Source organism: Vombatus ursinus, unplaced genomic scaffold (genome assembly GCF_900497805.2).
Source record: "Vombatus ursinus unplaced genomic scaffold, bare-nosed wombat genome assembly UNPS02014792.1, whole genome shotgun sequence".
NCBI lineage: Eukaryota > Metazoa > Chordata > Mammalia > Diprotodontia > Vombatidae > Vombatus > Vombatus ursinus.
Window position 1 is genome coordinate 11,258,889 of NW_020954570.1, and position 22,260 is coordinate 11,281,148.

General features: G+C 35.9%; 1 protein-coding gene across 5 annotated transcripts in view; it reads right to left on the bottom strand.

The window, feature by feature from the left end:
- The window catches only part of ZNF608 (zinc finger protein 608), a 198,876-nt gene that overhangs the window by 83,223 nt on the left and 93,393 nt on the right, over positions 1–22,260 (bottom strand). For all 5 annotated transcript variants that reach the window (XM_027869153.1, XM_027869151.1, XM_027869150.1 and 2 more), the window contains one exon: positions 316–571. In XM_027869153.1, coding sequence (XP_027724954.1) covers positions 316–571 — 256 coding nt within the window. The remainder of the gene's footprint in view (positions 1–315; positions 572–22,260) is intronic.

Consider the following 22,260-nt stretch of genomic DNA (forward strand, 5'->3'; position numbering starts at 1 on the left):
TACTCATTTTTTTAAATCTACCATTTTTGCCATGTTTAACTGAATAAATAAGTGTGAAGTCATCTCTCTAGTAGAGAAGTAGTTGCTAATAGTGAAGAGAAAATTCAGCCCTCTACTTCCATTTAATTATTTAGACAGAGAATGACTAGTAAACATAGTCATTAAAAATGTAAAGATTTGCCTATTTAAAAAAAAACAACAGCAAATAATGTGAAAAGCCACTTGTCTTTCCTCTCAGTAGAGACAAAAAATTCTCTTACAGATAAATATAAATACAGCAAAGAGAAGAAGGTAATAGAAATTAAAAAGAGTTACCTTCGTCAGTTTCATGCCACACAATCCCTTCCAGATTCACGCTGGTCCCAGGTTCACAGGGTCCCAGACATTCAGGCTCAGTTATTACTCCAACTTCACATGTATTAACACCCACTGAACGAGTTCGTACCAAAAGCTGTTCAACTGGGGCTGCGATATTGGATGAAGATGAAGAAAAGTAGGAAGGTAGAATCTGAGGCGTGATGCTACCGGAAATTGGTGGAGGTGGTGCTGGCACTGTAAACAGGGGGTCAACCTGAAAAACAGATATACTTACTGCAATGGAGCTGAGTAGATTGTTCATTACAAGCAAAAATAACTTTATAACTGTATTACCTCTGGAAAAGATCACTATTCAAAACTCCCACTGGTACTTCAAATACAATTTGAATGTCCATAATGATGCTAGAATATAACATATGATTAAAAGTACAAATACAATATTCTTCGAGCTAAACAAGGTCCTGCAAATTTTAAGTTTTCAGTTATGTCTCAATTGTACAGACTAGCTTCACAGAAGTCATCAAATAGCTCTACACAACTCATGACTGCATAAAAACAAGCACTGCAAAATGAAAAATGCTCCCATCTCCACATCTTTTAAAGGAAAAACTTATTTTAAAAAAGACAAACTACAATATATTTTCCTCTGCCTCACCACAAGAAATCTAATGAACACCAGACATCTGCACAAGTAAAACATTAATAAAAATACTCAGAGTATGTTTTAGTTTCAAAGTGACAAATATGTTCATGCATTTCCTCACAGCTAAATCACCTCACTTGCAGAGATATGTACATTTATAATAATATTTAGCTCCCAAGTTCTTAAACTGGATACTAATATTTTTAAATATCACCTCCTAGGTAGATGCCAATTATTAGTAGACTGTGTAGGCATGACCAAGAATATTAAAAATTATTTTGTAGTGATCTCTCACAAGTTTTGTTTTGCTCATTTGATCAAACAGCAAATCCCAATTAACTAAAGCCATGTAGTAAATGAAACATTCCAGTTCACCTTCCCTGCAGTTTATAGACATTTTGAGCTGAGGTCTTTTTCTGTCTTCCTAGTGTCTTCTAGACTGAACTGTTAGTGAGGAGTTAGGAAAATCACTAGCACAGTGCTTAGCACACAGGAGACACTTAGTAAATGGGAAGTACTGGCTGTTGGCCATAATGTCCTCTTTTCACCTAGCCAGTTGGAAAACTTCACTATCACCACACAGGGATGAATGTTGGTATGTGTGCACATGGATGCACACACACACACACACACACACACACACTCTACATCAGATTTCAGGTGGGAAGCAGAGTAACCACCAAAAGACTGGGAATATCTTTTTTATTTTTTTATTTGAACCAGACCTGTGATTTTATCGGAATAAGGAACTCTTGGTAAGAAAATCCCCTCTACCAATTCAGTTCATTAACTCTTCTGTAATTTATAATCTTAGAGAGTTGTTTGGTATACTGGGAACTTAAGTGACTTGCCCAGAATCACACAGGCAGCTTATATCTAAAAGCCAACCTTCAAATCAGATCTTCCCGACTCAAGAGGCTACTTCTAATACCCTTTTGCCACACTGACTTTCTGGGATTTTTATGTAACAATGCCTATATATAATGGTTGTATATATAAACACTAAGTATTCATTGGTACACCAGCTAAAATTCATCTTTAATCTCAGGGAATGATGCTAATTGTCACATTATTTAAACTTGACAAATAGCTATCAACTGTTTTTAAAAAAAGGGCAAAATTCAACATATTACACAGCCAGACAACCTATACCATATGTAAATAGGGACACCTATTAGGGAAATGCGGGTAAAACTCAGCTTGCTCATGCATTCATATTTTCCTAATATATTTTCTAAGAATTCAGCACTTTTATAGACATAATATACAAATCTGTATAAAAGTCATGAGTGTATATGTAATAAAATGAGCTCTGATTTAAGCAGCTGAGTCAGCTGTTTGAGCTTTTCCATATGAGTGTAGGGACTACCTCCACAATTTGCATTTCACTAAAATGACAAATTGATATTAATTTAACTGAGAAGATTCATAGTTTTAAAAAGCAGCCTTTCATCCAACTGTCCATTAAAGGAACTTAATTTCCTACTTTCAAATCCACCATAAAAGTTCCTTAGTTCAATGTTCTATTGTTGTTCTTCATTCTTTATCACAATGCCCTACAACACATTTAGAAGTCCAAACATTAAATTTAGTGATTTAAGTTTTCATGTAAATGTAGCTTAATGTAGATCAAAGGTCACAGTGATGTTTATACTTCATAAACTGATTTGACAAATGAAGAGGGAAAAGCTAGAAAGATATCCACAATAGTACTTAACACACTGTTTACCTAACTTAAAAGGTTGCAATGTTGCAATATTTTTCTATAATAAGGAAGACAAATAAAACTAGAAATAATAAATCAACTTTTCAGGTATTTTTATATGTTTTCTGATGTTTAATAAAAATTTTGTGTTTATTTTATTTTTAATGGTTTATTGATGCTATTTTTATAACTGTTACTGCCCAATAATCCCCACAGTACCACACTCCCCTCTAAGTACAAGCATCATGGAAAGAATACATTGTGCCCTTTTTCATTCTGTATGTATCTTTATTATTTTTACATGTTTCTCATATTAAACAATTTATTGGATTTTATTTTAATCCATTATTCTACTCTAGTTTACTTGAATTATTTAAGCCATATACATTTAAGTTTGTGACAGTTATAATTCTGTTCCTCCATTTACTTCTTTAGAATTGATTTTATGCCCTTTCTCCTTAAAGCCAGCACTTCCTGCAGATAACTTTCTTATGCTACTCTGATTATGGATAATTATGGATTATTATGTGAATAATTTTCTTATGCTACTCTGATACATATGTACATACACACATATATATATGTATATATACACACATATATAAAGTGTATGTATATATAAAAGAAGCCTTATCCTCTTCCAGAACTGTGGAGACATGGTTCTTCACCACAAACCTGCTTACAAATAGAACAGGGCAAAGCCTACAATGAACTGCTTCACCTTCCTCGTTAACAGCAACAAACTAAGAGATGAGAAACCCAAGGTTGACAGTAATCAGTTCTATTTGCAATAACACTGAGTGCTCTAAAACCCAGGGCGTTACCATCTGTGCTGCTTCTATACCCACCAGCTTACCATCTCTTATCATCCAACCTGCCACTGCATCTTTCATATCCCCAAGCCTTGTCATATGTCCCACAGATGAACTTTCCTATATGTGCTGTCTCCCTCTATTAAAAAATATGACCTTTTTGAAAGTATGGACTCTCATTTAAAAAAAAATGTATCCCTGGTGCTTATTGTTTGACACATATGTAAGCATTTAAAATGCTTTTTCATTCACTCATATTCATTTGAAGCGTATGCAAGTCAAATATTTAGCTCACCTCTCTTGTTGTTACTGCTGTTGCTGCATCTGCCGCTGTTTCCCAAGAATGATTCAAATGCTTCTTTTCTGATAAGCTCCAATTTTTTATCCTTGATGATTGTGTTTAGCTTTGTAGGACATATGATTTTTGGTAGCAGCTTTAACTCCTTTCCTTTTGGAATACACTACTCCATTCTTTTGTCTTTATTTCCAAGACTATTGGGTAATCATAGATTGATTATTCCCTTAATAGCTGAAGGTCTTTCTCCTAGATACTTGCAAAATTTGTTGTTTGTTACTGAAATTTGGAAATTTAACCAGTACTTGCCTAGGATTTTTAAGCATGGGTTTTTCTCTGGAAGTGATAGGAGAGAATGATTGAATAGTACTTTGTTTTATATATTTAAAAGTTCTGGACATGTAATTGTAACATTTCCTGCCAAACAGAATTCAGGTTCTTAGAGTATCGTCTTCTTCTGGGAGATCTTTAAATTATCTCTGTCCCTCTTCTCTTCAAGGTCAATTGCTTTGTCTTGTGTACAATTCATGTGTTCTTTTAGCATTGTTGCCTTTTGCTTCATCTGCATCAGTGGAGGAAGCACTCAATGACTGGCAATAGGTGTAATAATTTATATGGTATTTCCTCTCTTCCCTCCCCATTTTCATTCTCACTGCAAAACCAGAAGAGATGTAGTTACTATCCCATGAATAGTTCAATACCTACTCCATGTGACCAGTATTTGATGGCTATGTGAAATACTGTGTTTAGGATATCTTCCTAAGATGAATAAGAAAAGACACTACATTATTTTTCTTTTCCCTTTTTTTAGGGGAGGATTTTTAAAAATTGAATTATTTTTCAATGAAGAAAAATGTGCCTTTTCTCCCTTGATCATCCCCTCCTCCCTACTGAGGAAAAAAAAGATAAAAGAAAAGAAAAACAAAATCCCTGTTACACACAAATTCCCCCACTGTATATGTCCAGAAATAATATGTCTCAATGTTTATAGTACATCACTTCTCTGTTAAGAGTTGGTAGCATGTTTCATCATAAATGTTTTAGAATCATGGCTGGTGACTGCATTGTTCAGAGTTCTAAAGTCTTTCAAAGTTGTCTGTCTTTTCTATAATGTTTTTATTGTATAAATTATTCTACTGGTACTCCTCTCCACATTTTGCATCAATTCATGCAAGATTTCCCAGGTTTCTCTGAAATCTTTCCCAGGATCATTTCTTATAGTATAATAATATTCCATTACATCCACATACCTTAACTTGTCCAGCCATTTCCCAATTGATAAAGACCCCCTCATTTCAATTCTTTGCCACACCCTCCCTCCAAAAAACTGCTATAAATATTTTGTACATGAATCCTTTTTCTCTTTCTTAGAGCTCTTTGGCATATATAACTAATAGGGGTATTCTTGGGTGAAAGGGCTCAATTCCGAATGGTTTTCCAGAATGGTTGGACAGCTCTACCAACAGTGCATTCATGTACCTACTTTGTCACAAGCCCTCTGGCATTTGTCATTGTCATTTTTTGGTCTACTTGACCAATCTGTTAAGTGAGAGGTAGAACCTCATATTTGCTTTAATTTGTGTTTCTTTAATTATCAGTGACTAGGAGGAATTTTTTTTTAAAATATGGTTTTTGGTAACTAGGATTTCTTCCTCTGAAAACTGCTTACTGATTGATCATTTCTCAATTGCTTATAAATCTAATCAGTTCCATATATGTACAGATATAATCACATATATGCATAAATATGTGTGTATATGTGTGTGTATTTGTATGTGTGTATGTAAAATGAGACCTTTATCAAAGAAACTTACAAATATATTTCCTTTTTATCTGCTTCTCTTTTAATTTTAAGTGACCTGGTTTCATTTTTGGCAAAAACATTTTAAATTTGTGTAATCAAAATCATCTATTTTATCTCCTGTAAGACTCTCTACCTTTTGTTTAATCATGATCACTTCACCTATCCATAGACATGAAAGGTAATTTTCTATTTGTTCTTCTAAATTATTTGTCATCTTTATGTTCCCTTTATATTTATGTCACATATTCATCTGATGCTTATCTTGGTATACTCTTTGATATGCTGTCTATACCTAGTTTCTGTCAGTCAGCTTTTCAGTTTTTCCAAATCTTGTCAAATAATGAATTCTTACTCCAATATCTCTGGGAATCTTTGGGTTTATCAAACACTAAGCCACAATGCTCATTTGCTTCTGTTTATTCTATGCCTGTTTCATGGAGCAACCTATTTCTTAACCCGTACAAAACTGTTTTAATTACTACTTAATAGTTTGAGACATAATACTGCTAGGTTTCCTTCATTTCCATTTTTTCCCATAATTTCCCTTGAGATTCTACATGTTTTTGTTCCTCCAGATAAATTGTGTTGTTATTTTTTAATTCTTTGGTAAACTGACTGGTATAGAGCTTTAAGAATAAATTAATTTAGATAGTTTTTTATTAATTACAAATTAATAATTAAATGTATTGATTTGCTTAATTAATTTGCCCTATCCATGAAAAATTAGTACTCTCCAACTAACTGAACCTGTCTTAAACCATGCAGTGGTTTTTGTAGTTCTATTCATACAATTCCTTTGTCTGTATTAGCAAGCTGAGTGCCAAGTATTTTATATTTTATGTAGTTATTAAGTGGAATTTCTCTACCATTTCCTGCTTGATTTTGTTGGTAATATAAACAAATGCTTATGATTTATGTGAGTATATTTATAACCTGCAACTTTGCTTAAGCTATTGTTTCAATTAGTATTTTAGTTGACTGAGGTTTCTGAATCAAATCAACATCTTGTTTGTTAAAAAAAATCATTTTATTTCCTCTTTTCCCATATTTATTCCCTCAATTTCTTTTTCTTGTCTTATTCCTATGGCTAACATTAAATAATAGTGATCGTGTATATCTTTGGCTTTATTCCTTATCTTTTTAGAAAAACCTCTATTCTCTTTCCACAAATTAAAGGGAAAAGAAGAAAAAGAAAAGGTCTGAGTTTTTCCCCATTACAGATAATTCTGGCTCTTGGTTTCAGATATATATTATTTATCATATAAAGGAAAAAAACTCCACTTATTCCTGTTTTTTATTTTTTAAAAAAAGGAATGCTTTTTTTCTTGTCAAAAGCTTTTTTCTGAATTTATTGACTTATGTTGTTCTTGTTATTAATACACTCATTTACATTTATAGTTTTCTTAATACTGAACCAGTCCTGGATATGTGTCCTTGCAGTCTCCTTACTAAATAGTTTTCTTTCTTTGTTCTTATTCTCCATAGTGTAGATAGCAAGACCATGTTTGTCTCATAAAATAAATTTGGTAGAACCTCTTCTTTTCCTATTTTTCAAACAGCTTTGGTAGTAATGGAATTAATTATTCATAATGTTTTATAGAATTTTCCTGTAATACATATGCTCCTGAGACCCCCACTCCTTTGATAGATCATTTATGGTTTGTTAAATGTTTCTTTCTGAGAATGAGCTGTCCTCCATTTCCTATTACACTAGGCATTATATATATATATATATATACACACACACACATATATATTATATATATACATATAGTAAATATTCATGCATTTCATTTACATTGTTAGTTTTACTGGCATGTAACTAGGTGGAAGTTTCTTATAATTTATTTTATTTCTTCAGTGGTTTTGAAAATACTTTTCCTTTTTTAGTATTGGTAACTTTATTTTTTTTCTTCATTTTAAAATTAGCTAATGGTTTGTCCACTTTATAAAAAAAACACATGGCATTTAGTTTTGTTAATTCAATGTATTTTTCTGTTAATCTCTTCTTTGTTCCTCAAGTTTTATGTTATGTTGTTTAACACACAATTTCTAAGTTGTAGGTTATCTAGGTTTGTTTGTTTTTTAAGGTACATGCCCAACTCATTTATCTGCTTTCTTTTACTGATGAAAGTTTTTAAATTTATAAAAACTCCCTTAAGGAATATGTTGGCTACATTCCAAAAATTTTAGTGTATTGTCTCATTGCTGTCATTGTCTTTAATGAAATTACTATCTGTACAATTTATTCCTGGACCCACTCATTCCTTAGGATTAAGTTACTTAATCTCTAATTAATTTTGGATGATTTATTCAGCAGCCCTTAATTAATTTTTTTTTGCATTGAGGTCCATAATAGATGTATTTAGTATCAGTACTTTCATGCATTTCATGCATGTCTTTGAAGTTTTTATGTGCTAGTACATGGTTAAATTTTGTGACAGTTTCATGAAGAGCTGGACAATATAATCTCCAGATTATTGTATAATAATCTATCATATCTAACTTTTTAATATTTCATTTAGGACCTCCACTTCTTTTTTGTTTATGTTTTGGTTATATTTATCTAGGTCTGTGAGGAGTAAATTGAGGTCACCCACTATGACTGTTGTATTATTTCTCCTGTAACTCCTTTTTAAATTAGTTAGATGTTATACCATTTGGTGCATATTATAAGTAGATTATTTATACTGTCATTGTCTATGATACCTAACAGGAAAACATAGTTTCTCTTTTCATTAAATCTATTTTTGCCGTAGGCTTGCCTAAGATCATGATTACTAACCCCTGCCTTTCTTTTACACTTTAGCTGAAGCATAATAGATTTTGCTTTGCATTCTTATTTTAACTCTATGCAACTAGGTGGCAAAGTAGATAGAGCATTAGGCTTGGAATCAGGAAGACTCATCTTCATGAGTTTAAATCCAGCCCCAGACACTTACTAGCTGTGTGACCCTGGGCAAGTCATTCAGTTTGCCTTAGTTCCTCAACTGTAAAAATGATCTAAAGAAAGAAATGACAAATCATTCTATTCTCTTTGCCAAGAAAACCCCAAAATGGGGTCACAAAGAGTCAGATACAACTGAAACAACCTAACAAATATCTTTCTATTTAAACTGTGTTTCTTGTCAACAAAATATTATTGGATTCTGTTTTGTAATCTATTCTTCTATTTGTTTCCATTTTGTGAATGAATTAATCTCTCACTGACATTCATAATAATTATCATTAATTGTGTATTTCCCTCTCTCCCCTTTTCTTATACATTTCCTTCTGTTTCCTACTCCCCTCTTCATAAAAAAGAGAGTAAGGTGATCAGCAGCAGTTCTCCAGAGTTGGTGCAATTTACTTCTGTTTCATTGTCTCTTCTCTTTCCCTCACCCAGGTTCTTTTTCTTTCTTTTCTTTAAGCCTCTCTTCAAAAATCCATCCTTCTTTGAGTTTTTTTAGAGTTGGGATTAATCTCTCTTAATCTATCTTTCCTCTTATCTCCCTCCTCCCTTCTCCCCATTCCCTCTGGTTTCCTAGTAGAGTGACACATATTTCTATTTTCAATTGCATATGTATATGTATTCTCTCATCCTTTGACTAGCCCACATTAGGGTGGGAATCAAGTGTCACGAGCTTGCCCCACCTCTTCCTCCTTGTTTGTCTTATGCTTAAAAACCTCAATGAAGTAAGATAATTTCCCCCATCCTTTGTCTCCCTTCTCCCTTCCCCCAATCCAGTCTATTCCGTTCCCCCTCCCTTTCCATTCTTCTTTTAAGATAATCAAAACATAACCAAACTATTGTCAGGCTCTCTGTCTTATTAGACTTCCTCTGTTACTCCAATGGCTTTCAAGTCACCCAGTTGATTTTTAAATCATATTTCTTGGATTGGGCTTCCAGGTCAATTGTTTTTAATATGAGATACATTATAGTTTCTTCCATTTTTTTTTCAGTCACTTCATTTGTTTAATATTTCTTATTGACTCATGGAGTCATTAACTTCTATTTGGTCCACTGTAATTTTCATGGTTAAGCTTTTGTATCTCTTGCGCCAAGCTGATAATTCTCTTTCAAATCTTTCTTCCACAGCTCTCATTTCTTTTACCATTTTTCTCTGGGGCCAGCATTTTATTTGTAAAAATATTTTTATCTTTAACATTTATTACTCTTGCTTCATCTCTTCCAGGAATTTTAGTTGAACTTGTGTTTCAACTGTGTTTTTCTTTGAGGCTTTGCTTGTAGATGGTTTTCTGTCAGTCTTTTCTTCTGGGATTCTGTCTTTAGCATTCTTGTAATCACAATAGCTCTCTATGAGGGGATTCTTTTTGTATTGCTCCTTTATCCAGCTTATTTCCTGACTTTGGACTTTATGTTAGGACTGGACTCTGAGAACTTTGGAGCAAATGTCTGGGCTGAGTTTGTGCCCTCTTGGGTTCTGCTACTTTCATGGGATATTTGATTGTTATTCCAAGATCTCAGGAACAGCTCAGGCTGAAGACCTCCAAGCTTTCAGTGCTCATAATGCAGTCTGATCTGGGGCAGTGTGTTAGTCTTAGCTCTGCAGTTTCCTGACCTGGGTTTGGGTCTGAGCAAACCACCTTGGCCCATCCCTGATTGGAATTCTGGTAGTCTTCTCCTGGATTCACTTACCATCAGCCACCTAGAAATTTCAGGTTCAGAGTGACAGAATTTCTGTCTCCACTTTGGTCTGGGATTCCTGCCCTAGTTATTCTGTTGCAGGATTTCATATTCAGCGGGTGGTGAGAACTTGCTCTACTCACAGGGTCAGAACCCCAAAGCTATTGCTTACTTCTGGACTTGATTCTTACTCTATACACAATCTACACAATTTCTTATCCTGGTATTATGACTTGGAACTGAGGAGTGACAGACAAAACTACTAATTGGCACATGTTCCTACAGCCTGCACAAAGTCAAGTCTCTCTCTGTGGGTCTGGGACCTCTTCTCTCTCTGGTACACTGCCTTCATTCTATTTCATTTCCTATCCTGGAATACTCTATTCCTGGTTAGAGCCATCCCTAGCATCCACAGAACTATGTCTCCCTATGATAACCGAGGCTCAAAAATGATTCACTGTGAGTTTTTTCCTTGGTTGTTACCAATCAGGGTTTAATCTGATATATTTTCTAGATCTCTGTGGAGGAGTTGTGGGAGTAGATCTTGTCTGTATTTCTTCCTGTTCCTTCATCTTAGCTCCATTTCCACTTTGTTTTTTGTCCCTTAGGGATTCAACTTAGCATATACCTGCTATATTTTTAACGTATTGTGTTAATCACTCAGGCTCCAAGGATTAGAAATGATAGTCTGAGTTTCTCAAGGAATTTATTATCTAGTAGAAAGATGATTCAGATTAGAGTATTTTAATGCTTAGAATAAAGCAGAATAACATAAGAGATTCTTCAAGACAACAACTAATTTCAGCTGAGAGTAATGGGGAATGAGAGAAGGCTTCAGAAAAAAATGATAACATCTTCAGGTAAACCGCTATAAATGAGAAGCCTCCCAGGAGATGGGAATCTTCCTCCCCTGCTGCCTTAACCACTCACCAGGGCCTTCATTCTTCTGACCTGAACCAGCTTCTTTTTCAATTGTGTGGCTAATATACTTGGTGCACTCTACTCTTGTATTGAGGCCACACTCCTCTCAAAACTGAACTTACCACACTATTCCACAAACCCCATCAAGGACTTTTCTCCATTCAGCCAGGCCCCCAGAAATCAATCCAATATAGTTTCAGAAGGAAGTGCTTGGAATGTAGACACAGAATGGCCTATTGCTTCTGGTATAGGGCACCCTCCCTAGGTGAGCACCATTTGGGGAATGGCAAATGGGGAAAATTCTCCTGTAAAGACCAATTGATTACTATTCCTCACATAACCCATTCCATTAAGTGGTGGAGTGCTTCCTCTCAAACCAAGAACCAGTGGTCTAATTCTGTCTGCAACAGGAAACTGTAGATTAATGTAATGAAACAATGTTACTTAGGCTGCTTACAGGAGCTCTGCTGGACACAGAGTCAAAATCTGTACTTTAGCCATTCATCATTCTGGTATTGCTGTTTTTCCTGCCTCTTGATCATCTCCTTCCAAAGCTATCTGAATCTCTTCTGGAGGAGAGCAGAATTGCTCTACCCAATCTGATTTCCACTCTTGAGCTTATCCTGAATTTCTACTTAAATCAGGCCCAGCTAGGCAGCCCTAGGGTCTGGTCTCAAAATTTGTTCCCTTTCCTCTCCAGCAGCTGAAGGGGAAGAATTTGAGGCTCCAAAAACCCTTTGCCCTTCAACTGGACAATGAAGACATCCAAGAATTGACCTCCAACCTTAACTTCTCACTTCTGAGAAGCTCCAGGTGATTGGTTAAATTTTCATTTCCAGGATGCCAATTTGCTTTCAGTGTTCATTTTCACTGTTAACTCTCTCTCATGTAAGTTTTCCTATAATAGCCAATAAAAAACAAGGAATGGTTGTGCAAAGCTGCATTTTTTTTTAAACTTTCTGAGTGAACTCCTTTGAGATTTAACCCTGAATCCCCTCAGCTTTTAATAGCTTGTACTCTTGATCCAATTGGGCATTATTCTCATGTAGAGTATAAAGGACTATAGTGACCCTGAACCCTAGGGCTGTGGTGAGAGCAATCAATATCTGAAGGGCCAACCCCACCCAGACTAGGCTAATTTTTCTGTAAGATATGTGAAACTGTCAACACTTGAAATATTTCTTAGTTGGGTCAGGGGACTAAAGGATTAGTCCAATGATAGGTAGCATCCAGATGGCCTAGATATAAAAAAGCCAGGACACAACAAGTGTGACCTCAAACTTCTAATTAGAAGATCATCACAAGCAACATAAAGGAAAGGAAACTATCCAGTTAAATAAGTGTTTGATTTTTGCTGAATATCCTTCCCCTAATATGGCTAAGTAAACCTTTTTATGTTAAATATTTCGTGTTCAAGAAGCATATAACATTCCCGTCTTTAACCTTGAGCTATCACTTCGGCCTGAGTGAGACCTGACCTATCCCTGCATGGCTGAGTGACAGATTTTGTCTCCATGTCCTGGCAACGTATTTCAACCAATTGGTGACTATTTTCCATATATCTTGCCAGCTACACCAATTATTTTAGTCTAGCTTAAAGTGAGCTTGGCTCACAGTTTTAGGATATGGGGGAAACAACCTCTAAGACACAAATCAGTTACTTAATTGCATAAAGAATATAAAACCAGTTTAAGGACACAGGTTTTAGGGTGCAGGGCACAAGTCAGACAAGGGTAGACGTGACTCACGGGTACATGTTCAAACTAGACATACTATGCAAGTTAGACATAGTTTGTCTCACCTCCTATGACCTCTAGAAGTGTGATTAGGGAAGGATTAGCAGGTCTTCATAACAAGGAGGATTAGATGTGAGGAGCAATGTATTCTTAGTTCCAAGGGTCTTACATACTTTAAGAGGTGAGGGTGCCACATCAACAGTATAGCCATATCCAGGCTAGCCAGAGCTTCCCGGACTCTTTCTCATTGCCTTCTAAGGCTAAAAAAAACAATTGGGGACTGGGTTAGGGTAAACAAAAACTAAGGGTGAGTAAGCAAAACTGTATAATCAGGCCCACAGGTTTCAACTAACTTAAGGGAAACGATGTACATTATGCACTACCATGTAAGGAAAGTATTGAAGGAAGGGGAGTAATTTCAGTAGAAAGATAAAGATGTGCTAAAGATCTATTGCAAGTATAAGGGAAGATGTAAAAATCAGGGAATTAGAAATAATCTATGTTAAATCTGAAACAACTCCCCTAATACCAAGAGCATACTACATATGAGGCACTGACTGAAAAAAAATGCCACATTGGTGCCTGAGAATCACAGAATTATAGAATTTGACACTTGGAGGTGACCTCAACTAATCCAATCTATACCACAAAGGAATCCCCACTGTAACATATCTCCCAAGAAGGGAATACACCAACTTACACAATATATTCTACTTTAGAACAGTTCTAATCATTAAGAAACCTTCCCTGAAATCCTAAATTTACTTCTTTGCACCTTTTACCCTTTGTTCCTGATTCTGCCTTCTGAGCTCAAACAGAACACATCTAATGCCTACATCATGTAACATCTCCTTAAATACTTGAGGACACCTATCATGTCACACTGGAGTTTTCTCTTTTCCAGATTTAATATACCAGTTCCTTCAACTGATGCTTACATATCACAGACTCAGAAGCCCTTACCAAGTTTGTTGCTCTTCTCTGGACATTCTCCAGCTTATCAATGTCCATATTAAAACATGGTGTTCATTCCTATGTGAATACAATACTCCAGATAAGGCGTTATGAGGACAAAGCAAAGTAGTAATATCATGTTCCAATTTGCGAAAGCTAGGTTCCTCTTAATTCAGCTCAAGACTGCATTAGCTTTTTTGCCTACTAGACCACACTATTGGCTCATGTTGACTGCACTCCATTAATCCTGTCCAGATATTTCTCAGTACTACTAATAACTATTCATGCTTCCCCCATCTTATGTTTGTGAAGTTGATTTTTTTTTATCTAAGTGCAAGACTTTTTACATTCATCACTGATGAATTTTATCTTATTGACTTGACCCAATACACTAGTGTGTCACAATGATTATCTTTTAAAAAGTAAATAAAAAAACTTATTTGGTTTGAAGTGCTATCAAATTAAGGGTGGGGTAAAGATGGCAGAATAATAAGTACAACTTGGCTTACCCACCAAATCTCCTCCACAAAAATCTAGAAAATTCACCAGATTGAAATATGAATCAGAAATCCAAGAAAAAGTCACAGTTAATCGTTTTTCCTGTCCAGGGAGGTTAAGGGAAACAAAGAGGGAGTCTTCAAATATTGAAGATAGAGTCTCAGGGTCTGACCAGTAGCAGGCCACATAGAGTGTTCCAGCACACAGAGACTAAAAGAGAATTGAGAGTAAACAACAGAGCAGGAAGCACCAGGACAAGAAGAGATGCCCAGGAATCCCCAGGCTAGTGCAAGATGCAAGAATGAGTCCCATCTGGCAGTTCTGCTGCCCATTGTCCAGTTCTGGGTTACAGATCCAGGGGAGAGAGGCATGGTCACAGAGTAGCAGTCTCTAACAAACTTTAAGCTGCATATGAAAAAAGAACTTGTTCCAGAAGCAAACAGTATGTCTCTGAACACAGGAGCAGAGCATAGATTTATTTCTAGACAACAGCCCAATGTAGAAGTTATAGTGGATATGATTCAGAGTTACTCGATTTTGAGAATCACTCCATTTTGTGTGTGTGTGTGTGCGTGTGTGTGTGTATTTTTTTAGATATTTATATATATTTGTATATTTATATGTCTGTACTCTCCCATTAGTGCTTTCAATGTAAGTAATACAAAATAGGATGTGCCATAGTATCCTCTTATGCAACCTTTAGCCAAAACTGGCTAAAAGGGTTATTGTACCAAATCAGCCTTGAGCCCCAGCAACAGGGATATTGTTAAATTAGCTTTGCCCCATCTCTCTACCCTGAAACCTATATAAACCTCATGTATTATTCATTCATTGAGTCTCTGACCCTTCAGGTCAGAGACTTCCTTGTTGGTAAACTCAATAAACTTTACTTGTTCCAAATTCCATTTCTCAGCCAGTCTGCTGTTCTTGACACCAACATGAAATAACCAAAGAAAAAGTCCCAGACTAATGTGGAGCATGCAGTTTAGTTACTTTGAACCTGCAGAGCTTCCCAGTGGTCTAACAGTGGCTGGGTCAAGCAGCAGTCTGCTGAAATTCCCAAGAACAAGTCAACAAATGCAAACCTGGGTCAGGGCCTTGTAGAGCTCAGACCAGGAAGACAGTGAACAGATATCTCCAAAGACTGCATCATTTTGGGAGCAGTGAAAGTTTACAAGCCATTAGTTTATGCTTTCAAAGTAGCAGAAGGATCTAGGGAAGCTCAGGCCAGAAATCCTCACGACCACCACCACCACCAAAGTGTTCAGAGACCAACCCAAACAAAAAGCAAAAAGTCATGAAGTAGACTGAAAGACTGAGCAAACAAAAACAAAACAGAAGCTCACAATAAAGGCCTATTAGGGAGAAAGGTAAGCTCAAGACATAAGCACAGAAGATAATAACTTGAAAACATCTATAAGCAAAGCCTTACTGAAAAAACGCAGCTTGGACACAAGTTATACCAGAAATGATTTTAAAAACCAAATGAAAGTTATGGAAGAAATAATGAAAAAAGATACCTTGGAACAAGAAATACAAAACTATACCAAATAAAATAATTCCTTCAAAATTAGAATTAACCAAATAGAAGCTCCATGAGACATTCAGAAAATTAAAACAAAGATTAAAGATTGAAAAAACATAAAACATTATGTATCTCACAACAAATAAACTGACCTGGAAAAAAGATGAAGGACAAATAATTTAAGAATCACTGAGCGACCTGGAAGCCATTTTTAAAAAAAGAACCTATCACAGTTCAAGAAATCATTTTTTAATGCCCAGATCTCTTATGACCAGAGGACAAAGTAGAAACTGAAAGAATTCACCAATCATCTCTTAAAAAAAACTCCCAAATAAAAACTACCAGGAACATTATAACCAAAATCCCAAGGTCCCAGCTCAGAGGAAAAAAATATTCTAAGCATCCAGAAAGAAAGAATGCAAGTTCTAAGAAGCAACAGAATTCACATGTGATTTAGCAACCATCATATTAAAGAAGAAGAGAGCTGTGAATATGTTATTTCAGAAAGCAAATGACCTGGAGATAAAAACAAGAGTAGCTAAACCAGCCAAACTGAGTATAATCCTACACGGAGAAAAACTGACCTTTAATGAAGTAGAGGATATTCAAGCATTCCTGATGAAAAGAAAAGAATGGAACAGAAAATCTGATATTAAAACACAGGAGTCAACGAGACACATAAAAAGGCAAAAAATGAGCAAAAAAACATAAGGGACTAAACAAAAGTGAATTTTTATATTCTAATATGGGTAGATGAACCATGTATCCCCTCAGAAATCTATCAGATGGCCTGGAAGTGATTTTATTATGTTTTTAAGATCTTAAATAAGAATAGAAAGTGTGAAGAAGAGAAATACACAGGGAAACTACATTTTGCTAAAAGTAACAGACAATGAATGAATATCAATACCAAACACATGTGCACCAAATCACATCGTATCTAAATACTTAAAAGGAAAAACTAAATGAATTTCAGGGAGAAATATACAGTAAAACTATAATTGTGAGGGGCCTCAATTGTATCCCTTTCAGACCTAGATAAATCTAACTAAAAAACAGAATAAACAAAAGTGAAGTACTTGAATGGAATTTTAGAAGTTAGAAATGATAATCATCTGGAGATTATAGAATGTGAGGGAAAAGGATTATACATATTTCCTAGCCACGTATAGCACCTTTACAAAGTATGGCCTATATTAGCACATAAAAACCTCACAAACAAATGCTGATGATATGATGGGATACCTAAAAAACCCTAGAGAGTCAACTAAAAAACTACTTGTAACAAGTAACAACTTCAGCAAAGTACAGGATATAAATAAATATAAATCATCAGCACACCACATAAATCAATAGCATTCTGTATATTCAAAATCCAGAAGGAAGACATAGAAAGAGACATTCAATTTAAAATAACTATAGAATGTTTAAAATACTTGACAGTCTACTTGCTGTGGCACACATAGGAACTATATGAACATGAGTAAAAAACACTTTATACAAGTAAGGACAATTGTAAATATATTTTTAAATACTACTTGATCATGGGTAGGTTGAGTCAATAAAATAAAAATGACAATATTACCTAAATGAATTTACTCATTCTGTGTCATGCCAAACCAACTGTCAAAGGATTACTTTAGAGAGATAGAAAAAATAATAGTAAAATTTATCCAGAATTACAAAAGGTCAAGAACAATAATGACAAAAATGGGAAAGAAGGGAGTTTGGCAGTATCAGATCTCAAGCTATACTACAAAGCAGTGACCATCCAGTCAGTTTTACACTGGCTAAGAAATAAAGAGGTTGATAATGAAATTAATTGTGTACAATATAACTGGATGGGTATAGAAGCATGCTGATGATTCTTAAAATTACTAGTCTAGCCCTATGTTGACCTCCAGTCTCAAATCTACAAATGACTATTGGATGTCTTAAACCAGATGTTCCATAGATATCTTAAACTCAATTTGTCCAAAATTAAACTCATAATCTTTCCCCTCAAGCCCATCTGACTTCCAAATATCCTTATCCTTACAGAGGGCACAACATCCTGCCAGTCCCTCAGACTTAAAAACTAAACCTCATCCTTAACTCCTCATTCTCTCTCACACTGTATGTCCTAATTTTTGCTAAGGTCTGTTGATTTCACCTTTCCAACATCTCTCAAATACATCCTCTTCTCTCCTGATACTGCTACTACCCTAGTGCAGGTCTTCATCTCTTTATGCATGGACTATTGCAATAAACTGCTGACTGATCTGCTTGTCACAATTCTCTCCTCACTCCAATCATTCTCCATTCAGTTATCAAAGTAATTTTCCTAAAGTGCAGATCCAACTATGTTACCCCCCCCACTCGATAAACTCCAGTGGCTTCCCATCACTTCTAAGATTAAATAAAAAATCCTTTGTTCCTGATACAACCACTATGGAGAGCAATTTGGAACTATAAAGAATTAGAAGTTGAGGAGATGCCCATCAATTGAGGAATGGCTGAACAAGTTGTGGTGTATGAATATAATGGAATACTACTGTTCTATAAAAAATGATGAGCAGGCAGATTTCAGAGAAACTTGGAAAAACTTACATAGACTGATGCTGAGTAAAATGAGCAGAACCAGGAAAACATGGGACACAGTAACAGCAACACTGTGGGAGGATCTACTTTGATAGACTTAGCTCTTTCAGCAATACGATCTAAGACAATCCCAAAAGATTCATAATGGAAAATGCTATCGATATCCAGAAAAAGATCTATGGAGTCTGAATGCAGAACAAAGCATACTATTTTCTGTCTCTTTTTTTTCCTCTTTGTTGTGTTTTTTCCCTTTTGTTCTAATTCTTCTTTCATAACATGACTAATGTGGAAATATGTTTAATATGATTGCACATGTATAGCCTATATCAGATTACATGACATCTTGGGGAGGTGGGAGAGGAGGCAAGGGGGGAAATTTGGATCTCAAAAATCTTATAAAAGTGAATGTTGAATAAAAAAAATATTTTTTAAATCCTTTGGTATTAAAAGCCCTTCATAACCTAATCTACATCCCCCATTTCGCCCCTTTCTAGTCTTTATGGTCTTTTTTCTAGTCTTTTACTTTTACCTTCTAGTCTTAAATCTTACACCCCCCCACCTCATCAAATACTCTGTAATCCAGTGACACAGGCCTCCTTGCTGTTCTTCTAACAAGATACTCTACCTTTTGACCCTAGGCTTTTATACTGGTTGTTCCCCATATTTCTATACTTTCCGTGGCTTCCTTCAAGTCCCAGCTAAAATCCCACCTTCTATGGGAAGTCTTTCCTGATCCCTCTTAATTTCAGTGCCTTCTTGAGCTCCTGAGAAATGCTGTTTTGCTTGGTTTAGCAATGTCTTCATTTATTATGAGAGGGGCATATGCAACTGGATTTTGGTATCCATTTATCAATTAACAGGAAAACCTAGAGATGAGGGAGGTAGGGAACCTGACAAGTCTTCCCAGTGAGCTGAGATACAAATTGTTTCATCAACAGATGAGAGAGCTTTGTAGGATGGAGCAGAGAAGATTGGTGGTCATGGATCTATTATATGATCTAGGACCTAGAAAGCACAGGACTGGACAATCAAAGGCACTTCCCTTTGGAGTCAGGAGAAATGAACCAAAGGAGGAATTTTGCCAAAGTTCCCCACTAAATACAGATGTTTTCAGGGCATGTGAGCATCCATCAGAGATATCATATAATAAACCAGATTGGCATCAATACAGGAAAACCAGGGATTATGAGAGGGTCTACTATGAATATGGATACTGTGATGGTGATAGCATGTACTAGCCATGGGACCACATGATCCTCCAAGTTAAGGACAAGATAACTGTTCCTGTCCAGTGGGGCTTCTTGTGCCAATGAAAGCATCCACCTAATGAAAGTGGCCTTCAAATGATCATAGGCAAAATGTCTCTCTTCCATTTTAGAGCAAGAAGCCTGCCCCTGGCAATCAATAGCTATATTATCATGGATCTAACTGCACAGCTGAGGTGCGCAACCTCTCAGAAGACATTTCTATGACAGATCAATGACACTCTAGGAACAGAAGGGTTTTCTGGTCCAGTAGTTTCTGGTATCCATTCTTCAGGAAAAATTACTTGATAAGGATGAACCATTTGTGTAAGTAGTTCTGGGTGACTCTATCCATTACTTGCTTATTTCTTCCTTAGCACAGAAGTGTCTTGACCTCAAAGTCCTTGCACCCTTGGAAAATTCTGTACACTCTGTAGAAATAGCTCAAGTCTCTCTCAATTGTAAGGCTTCCTTTTCTCTAGGATGGTTCAGGCAACATTTTTCAGAAAGGGCTTGAGGCATGAAGCGGTGCCATTGCTGGGAGGTACCCCTTGCTACTCCCATAACATGGGATAGATAAAACTGTCACTTTAGAACTATGAAATGTGTAATTTAATGAGAAGAAAGGGGATCCCCTAGCTAACCTGGCATTAATTGTGGGAACCTAGATGGGGGAGAGAGTCTTTAGCTCCTGTTAGAAGGGGGTAGACTTACTCTAGAGGCCTCTAAAGAGGACAAATATTACATATAATTTTCTTGATACGGCTCTCAGGAAGGAAAACATTTTGGTGGGTGGGTCATGGAATATTAAGTGGGTGTCCATACTGAGAGAGCCTAAGTATCAATTTACATAGTAAGACAGGTTTCATGTAAGAGGCTTATGACCTCTTTACTACAGGTGACCTGATACACAATGAAGAACTGGTGACTATGCCAGAAGTGTTATTTGTGCTATGGCCCTGGTACTCCTAGTACTACTCCTACTCATTGTTACCACCTTACATTAGGAGACTTATTGTGAGCTACAAAAATGTGTCATCACCTTATATAGAGACATCTATTTGACATCTGAAACTCGGTCCTTCCAAATGGAAAAGGAACAATTTAGGTTTTCTGGCTTTTGTTCTCCACATTTTTTCCCCTTTTTCCTTCCTTCTTTTTATTTATGGTAACTCTTGAACAGTTAGGGGTCGGGGGAAAAGCAAAGGGTATCTGTATTTTTTTTTATTTTCCTCTGGTCTTTGCCAAGATGATTGTCCAATAAAAGCCCTGAAAGTACTGGAAGAGTGGAAGGTCATCTAGAAGATCCTTAGGTACATACCACCATGAGGTAGCAGGATATATACCAATTTCCTGTGCCTCCCCCCACCATGTGGGAAAACATTTTCTGCCAATTTGGATTAGTTTTCATAAAACCATGATAAAGCTGTCCCCAGGACCCAACTAGCCTTTGCCTCCCCTGATACAGCTTCTGGGGAGCCTCTGGTTGTAATGACTTTGCTTCCTACTCACCTAAGAACATAAAAAGTACAACCCATTTGGAGACCAGGACCTTTTACCAGGACTTGGTAGATGTTTGAAGATTACACAACAACATCTTGCCCTTCTCTACAGATTTGTTTCTATATAGAGACAAGGTGGGGGATGGAGATGTCAATAGAAGTTGTGTCACTATATTCTTGTTTCATATCTTTACTATTATAGGGCTAAGTGAATCTCCTATTTGTTAACTCCTCAATGGTTATGAATGCTTCATTTCATTCCATCATAGAATCTGAACAAAGTGCTAGCATCAGAACAACATCTCAATAAAGTAGTAATCATAAAAACTATTTTATACTGCTTTTTGAAGTTCTTTATTTTAATTTTTTGTTTTGTGAGGCAGTTGAGGTTAAGTGACTTGCCTAGGGTCACACAGCTACAAAGTGTCAAGTGTCTGAGGTCAGATTTGAACTCAGGTCCTCCTGACTCAGGGCCAGTGTGCCACCTAGCCAACCTTTTATACCGCTTTTTAAAAAAATATAAAATTTTTTTCAATAGAACTTTTTAGGTACAAAAAATGCAGAAATAATTGAAAATAAAATCACAGTAACACAGTAAAATAAAATCACAATATAACCTCGAGGACTCCAACTACTGGGGTAAAAACTAATTGACAAAAACTTCTGAGAAAACCAGAAAGGAACCTGGCAGAAATTAAGTTTAAACTAATTTTTCATACTCCATCCTACAAAAGTAGTGCAAATGGATATATAATCAAGACATAAAAGGTACTATAATAAACAACTGAGAGAATCAAATGCCTAGGTAATGAGCCTAGTGGAACTGGCCCATGGAAATGCTAGCTATGTCAAATTATACCTAAATATCAAGGAGAAAGGTGTTAAATGGTAAAAAAGAGAAATGTCAAATCTAGATAAACTAGATGCCCACAGAGGAAAGCAGAAAATTCCCATCCAAACTGTTACTAATTGTCTTTGTAATACTTGACTCCTCCCTCTTCACTGTCTGTCACCTCTAACCATATTCAATCTGTTGCTAAGGCCTGTTGATTTCACTTTTGCAAAATCTCTCAAATATACCTCCTTCTCTTGTGAT